General features: G+C 33.4%; 1 protein-coding gene across 1 annotated transcript in view; it reads left to right on the plus strand.

Moving 5' to 3' along the window:
- Window positions 1-5,738, plus strand: part of PRKX (protein kinase X-linked) — a 52,971-nt gene extending 47,233 nt beyond the window's left edge. Inside the window, exons 8-9 of the mRNA XM_015848788.2 lie at window positions 1,349-1,497; window positions 2,006-5,738. Of these exons, the coding sequence (XP_015704274.1) occupies window positions 1,349-1,474 (126 nt within the window). The 3' untranslated portion in view covers window positions 1,475-1,497; window positions 2,006-5,738. The remainder of the gene's footprint in view (window positions 1-1,348; window positions 1,498-2,005) is intronic.
- The last annotated feature ends 1,106 nt before the right edge of the window (window positions 5,739-6,844 follow it).

Below are 6,844 nucleotides of genomic sequence, written 5' to 3' on the forward strand. Positions count from 1 at the left end.
TCTCTCTGCCTCTCTGTTACTTAACAAAACTTGTTTCCCTGGTAGTTTGCTTCCAGGGAAGCAGGACTATCAGGCATCCCCTCTCGTGGAGCAAATAGTTTGATTTTTCTTGATAGGCCTTGAGGCTCTTTCACCTTTTGAAAGCAAGATGAGAATAAAGTAGGTTTTGGGCCAGGCTGCATCTTCCCTTGACTTTAGCAGTAGCATTTTGTCAGTCTTCAGTCAGTTTGGGTAGCTGTCACTGCATAGGAGTTTTTGAAAGTACATTTTCAAATTGTTTTTGGGAACATTGGAGGATTGAGATTATGAAAGTCTATGACTTGGAGTGCTGTCCTATATACCTGTGTCCCCCACACACAGTTCTCCAAAACTGCATTAAACATTAAAGCACAGAAGCTGAGCATCTGGTACAAAGCAGACTGTGGCCATCTTAAGAATCTGTACAGTATTCTGTGACATATTGACAAAACAAGGCTTTATTTTTGATTGAAGTGTGGAGATACTGTCTATAAGAACTTTTCTTTCCAGCTGGAAACTTGCTAATGCCATTTTTCAAAGCCTAAAATTTCAGGTTAGATCTCAAAATCAATGGAAACCTTTATCAGGGAATGGAGAACAACATTGCGCTTTGTAGTTCTTCTTGTGCTGTAAGTTACTTTGGCCAGTTTGGTGTCCTTTAGGTTTTCTCAAACTAGAGCAGTATGTTTGGTATGCTGATAATTAAGGTCTCTATGTCACTGAGAAGGGGACAGAAATGAGTAAGGAAATTTTTTTTGTTGTTTTTTTTTTTTTACCTGTAACTGATTGTTTCAGAAAGATGGTTTGTCATATTCCTGTGCCCAGAAGGGCAGAATAATCTCAGCACTGAACAGAAAATAGGGGGGAAAAAAACTGTGAACTGGAAACCCAAAGGATCTTCTGAGAAAAGAGGTAGAAAACAAATATTTCTCATTGGACTTCCAATTTCCATAAGGCATAGTATGTAGTGTGAGGCACATACAAATTAGTCATTTCAGCATCTTTCAAGTGCAACCAATCTGTTCTGAAAGCAATTAAGGCTTTTTTTTTTTTTTTTTTTTTTTCCCCCCTTCAATTACAAAGCAATTATTTGCACTGCTATCATGGCTTTATCTTATTTGAGACGGACCTGATGGTGATTATGCAGCTGCTTGCCAGTTAGCCGAAGTGTGAAGGATGAGGAGAGTGGCAGAGTACTCTGTTACAGAACGTGCTTGGAAGTTTAACTGAAATAATCTTTTGAAATAATTAACTTCCATTTGCAAAGTAGCCGATGGAAAGAAGCAGGTTGATAAACCATACTACCTTTTTTTGTGTTTACTCTCACTAGCCTCCTATAGTGCCGAAAGTATCCAATGATGGAGATACTTCCAATTTTGAAGCTTATCCTGAAGATGACTGGAACAAAATGCCTCCAGTACCCCCTAAGGATCTAGAAATTTTCAAGAACTTCTGAATGCAACATCTACACTGGACAAGGTATGTTAACAGGCCAGGAATCCTCTTCAAAAAATTGCACGTCGGTAATTTAGAGCCTTGTGCAGAAACCACATTTTCCAGTTCATAATAGTGATTAATTCTTCCATGAAGCTCTTAGAACCAACATGAATTGACCACAGCAATATATGGTATAAAATAAAATTGAAATAATGTACTTTACAGCAGGCTTACTGAATGATAGAGATATGCCACAGTCTTCATTCTATAGTGATACTTACCCACATGTATTTTAATATTTCCATTTAACTTTTTAAATTGAGAGTGAAAAGCAAATATGTAGATTGATCTGACAAATAACAACATTCATTTCTTAATTCCAAGAATTTTGTATTAAGAGCAAATGCTTTAGTTTGAACAAGATTGTCAGTTTAATTCAAAGTATTCAAAGAATTATGTTTTAGAACTGTGAAAGACTGAAAACTGACATTGAAATAACATGTTCTGCATTGTGTTTTTTAATTCTTTTTTCATTGTTTTTTTGCCTTAGAAACTGGAAAGGAATTGAAGAGCAAGTCTGAAGAAAAATTAAATTAGTATATAAATGAAGACTTTCCTTGTGGATGAGAACTATAGTGCATTCAGATATGCAAATAAGAATATAATGAATATCTAAGGAGTTGGAGGCAGGCAAGAATCAGTTTTAGATGTAAACATTTGACATTGGTTTAGTAAGTTGTAATATTGAGTCTACTCCGAAGTAGACTTGAGTAAAGTGATATATTTTAGGATTTTTTTTTTAACTTATGGTTAGTTAAGTTCCCTGCTATTCCCAGATCCTTTTTGCATAATTAACTCATAGATTTAATTTTATAAGTTTATACTAAACTTGTGTAATTAAAAGCACAAATTAGTATATATGTATATAATGAATACAATACAACTAAAGCACAGGAACTGTGCAAAGATGTAAATTTTTGTACTTTGCAGAGTCTATGATTTTTATTTTTCAAATAATGTTTTTCAAGAAGTTCTCTAGGGATAAAAAAAGTTGAAAGGATAAATGAGTTTTTCATCATCTTATATACATTTTATAATTCTTTGTAAAAATAAAAAATAATTAAGTTTTAAATAAGATTTGTACCTAAAATTTCCAATGCCTCATACTTGCAACCATAGTACTTGAAAGCAGAAAGACAAGGGCATGTTTTATTGTTGATTAAGATGCATTTTAATTGTTAATTTATGAAATTCTGTTACACTTTTGTCTCTACAAACCAGGATATTGAGTGATGATGTGCTGTCTGAAATGTGATTCCTCTTGTGACAACTCTCTGTAAACACTCAGTTCAGTGCATACTGGTATAAGGGCTATAACTGGCTCTTACAGGAGTTGTTCTCTCTATTAAGCTTGCTATCTTCTCTAAATTTAAAGCATGAGCCACAACGGCCTTTTTTTCATTATTGGCATAGTTGTGGTGGAATATTTGGCACTTCTGAATATCAGAGGGAACACTAAATTTATGTTAGAACATTATTTTACTGCTCCTGCTTTTGGATGTAGCCTGAAGTCTCCACTGCCAGGAATTCTGTATGTACAGTGTTCGAGCCTTAGATGAGAGGAATTTCTTGTAAACTGTATAACAGCTTTCTGACATCTTAAATACACTGAATTTAGGAAGTATTTCCAGTACTGTTTCATTATAAGTAGCACCAAGTATCAGTACGTGCATATCTATTTATCTTCATATATGAGTACACTGTATACAATTCAGGATTGTTTTTAGTCTTTTCCATGTTTCATATTGTGATATTTGTTTTGATGTAGGGGAAATTAAGTGCTTTGATTTCAAAAAGTAAATACCTTTTGGTTTTAGATAACTTTTAGGGAAACCATGATAGAACTTGTTGAAGTTGTACCACTATGAAGGATGGCTCTATATAAAACGATCTCTGTAGATCTTATAGACTGTTTTCCCTATAAAGAATTCTCCACATTTTTGTTAATCTAAAATGCCATTTAAAAAAAAAAAAAAAAAAAAAAAGGAGGCCAATGATCATTTTTCTGAACTAAATTCTGTGTGCTTATTATACAGGCATTCCAGTAATTGCAAATTAAATTACTAATGTTGTAATTTTATGACAGATATACAGCTGGTCTCTCCTGGTGGAAAAATTACTTCAATTCTCTTTTGTTTAGCTCTAAATAATGCAGAGATGTAGTAAAATAGTAGATGTACTTTGAAAGCTTGCAACTTCTAGTTTATTAAATCTGTGTATTTATAAAACAGATTAATTCTTAGAGACTGTATAACTTTTTGCAGAAATACAGTATATAATAAAGTTACCCTTCTTCAAAGAGGTAGTTCTGGAATATTAGAAATATTGAAAAGTGCTTCAAGTTGATTACCCCAGCTGAAAATCAGTGAAAACGATATAGGAATATATAATAAGGAGTAAATCCAGGGAACATTATCCTTTTAACACAGTAAAAATACCGCATTCTCTTGAAAAATGAGTCTAGTCTTCTTCATTGTATCCATAGAGTTAGTTATTCCAAATCAGTTTGAGAAACTGAAGTACATAAAAGAGCTTACTTTGTCTAAGAGGAGAGGGAACAGTTTATTTTTTAATGTGAAAGTGTTTTTTGGTACCAGAAGTACTACAGAAAAAGCATGGTTTTGTGTTTTTTTTTCCTTTCAAATTTATAAAGATTTAAACAGTGCAGTTTTTAACTGAATAAATGGAGTTAGAAGTTGCATTTGACTGATTCGCTATATTCATGGTCAGAAGTTTTGAAAGGTTGAACAGAAAATTGTGGATTTTCTTTCTAACCCATTTTTACTCACATACCCATTGCTGGCAGTGGATGCACTGGCACTCAACTATGATAGAGACTAAAGAAGTGAATACAGCTTTCTTTATAGTGCTAACCCATGGACTTCACATTGTTTCCAGGGCCATGTGTACTTAAAACTAACTATTGACCTCGTCAACATGCTTTCTAGTACAAAGCTACCTTCAAAAATTTTTAAATTAAAATCCTTAATAAGACACCTTTTTGAAACATTATTATAAATGATCAGTTATTTTCTCTACAGTCTTCAACTTACCGAAATGTTATTTTACATACCCATTTTATTTATTTGAGCAAGTGAGTTGGTTTTATTTTAAGTCTTTGCTGGGACTTCATGGACCACTAACAAACACAGTTCTGTCTGAGTGCTCAAGCAGATGTTTCCAGATACACACTGCTCTAAGGACTCTGGATTTATTTTATTCTTCCTTAAGCAAGCTAGAAGACTTTTTTTTTTTTTTTTTTCCTCCTCCCTCTATTCTGAAGTTCATTTTATTATGGTTGCTTTTGTTAAGATATATTTTTGCATATAGACTGTTGCGTAAGGACTGTTTTCTTGCAAGAGCCCATAGGCCTTTCATATTCTGCTTTAGCAAACAAGAATGTTAAACATTAAAAAACAATCTTATTTTTGAGTTTTATATATATATATTTTTAATTGCCCAAATTAAGGTTTTAAAGTGATAAACATGCATTGTAAACTTGATTGCCTTGTAACCAAATAATAAAAATGCTTCATGACTTAAGTGGAGAACATGCTGTAGATTTTCCTGTAAATTAGCTTGATCAATGAATATGTGTGCTACTGAGCTTTAACTAATGTGATCTTCCACTGTAAAAAAAAAATAAAAATAAAAAAAAAATCATTGTTAATTGATCAAAATATAGGTACTGAACTATGTTTAAATAGATCAACAGGGATTTTGCAGGTTTGAAAGCAATTAAGATATGGCTGTTTCTCGGCCCATCTGCTTGCCATTCAGAAGAGTTGTGATGCAGTGCTTCCTATGCTATGGAGTTATTTTTCAGCTTTCAATGACTGTAGCATGATTCCTTTTGTACTGTACTGTGTACAGACTTCCCATGTTTTGCACTTTTCTATGGCAAACCTAACTAACTGCTTTATAAATACTCTGTTGTGTAGTAGGTAGTGATAGTAAAAGCAGGCATTTGTGTAGTACATAACCAGTTTGAACTGCTAGATTTGCGAGGTTAACTTGGACTAATGCTGTATGTTGCTGGTTGCTTGTTGTAGCTCACATGTATAAGTACTGTTCAAAGTTACAAAGTCAGCCCTCATTGCACAATGAAAATCACTGTGATCTGTACATAAACCCTAGTAAAATTTTATTGCTGCTTAATTTATGTAATATCTGTCAAATCTGGATTCATTTAATAAACCTTTATAACTTTTTGAATGTTTAAACCTAGTTTGCTTCTATTTATGGTGGGAGGTGGTACAGGTTTTCATCCAAAAAAATGATGAAGGAGAGAGGAATTGGAAAACAACCATTCCTTCTTCTCAGGAGTAAAGTCTTAACAGAATATGACAGAAGTGGTGGAAAATATTTCATGTGGCATGGAAGTAGTACCAAGGAGTGCATTTTCCAATTCATTTCAGGTAGTACTGATACTGAAAGCTGTTGACTTGAACTTTTCATTAAACTTTGATTATATGGCCCTAAATTATTTGACATTTTCACAATTTAATGACCTAAACACCATTTGGAACATTTATTTCAATCTTTGCTGTCATTTTGCTCAGCACCAAAGAATATTCTTAAAATGTCAAGCATACCTAACTGAACCTTTTCTTCATCTTCCATCGAGAACTTCAACCTTGCTTTTACTAGAAATCATTTAGCCATTGGTTGTAAATTACTTATCCAGTGTCAGTTGCATTTTATTTCTTACCCACATGTAAGTTAACCTTGCAGAGGTAATTATGTAGGCATAGGACTGACTGACTGGATATGATATGAAATACTGGAGGGTTTGTTTTTTAGCACAGTTCTGTGCTTTTTTTTTCATACCTGGCTTAAATCTAAACGCTGTACATTGACATTTTTCACTCAGAAAGCACTATGTTGTGCTTTAAAAAACAGCTAATCAAAAGTGAAGGAACACTGTAGTAAGCCCTGGCAAACTTTTAGTCATGTCTTTGACATGAATCAAAATAACTGCTCACTTAGAGCATACATGCTTGGTAACACTGAAGAATTTAGTGTTTGCGAAGAATTCAGTTTGGCACCTTGTTCTTACCTAAAGCTTTTTGTTATGTGACAGAGGTTTTTGTTCATTTTCACATACTTAAGTACTGAATATTTTTTGGCTTCACATGTAACTCAGAATCTTCTCCAACAAAGGTCATCTAAAATATGATTTTTCACTAATGCAGAGCAGATAGGTTTAACTGATCTGTAACTGTCTCTGTGGATCATACTCACATAAGTAATGGTCACGGCCCCTAAATGTGTCTCATGTACATGGTTCATTCAGCTTTCACTTTTTTTTTAAAAAAGAAATTGAAAC

Source organism: Coturnix japonica, chromosome 1 (assembly GCF_001577835.2).
Source record: "Coturnix japonica isolate 7356 chromosome 1, Coturnix japonica 2.1, whole genome shotgun sequence".
Classification (NCBI taxonomy): domain Eukaryota; kingdom Metazoa; phylum Chordata; class Aves; order Galliformes; family Phasianidae; genus Coturnix; species Coturnix japonica.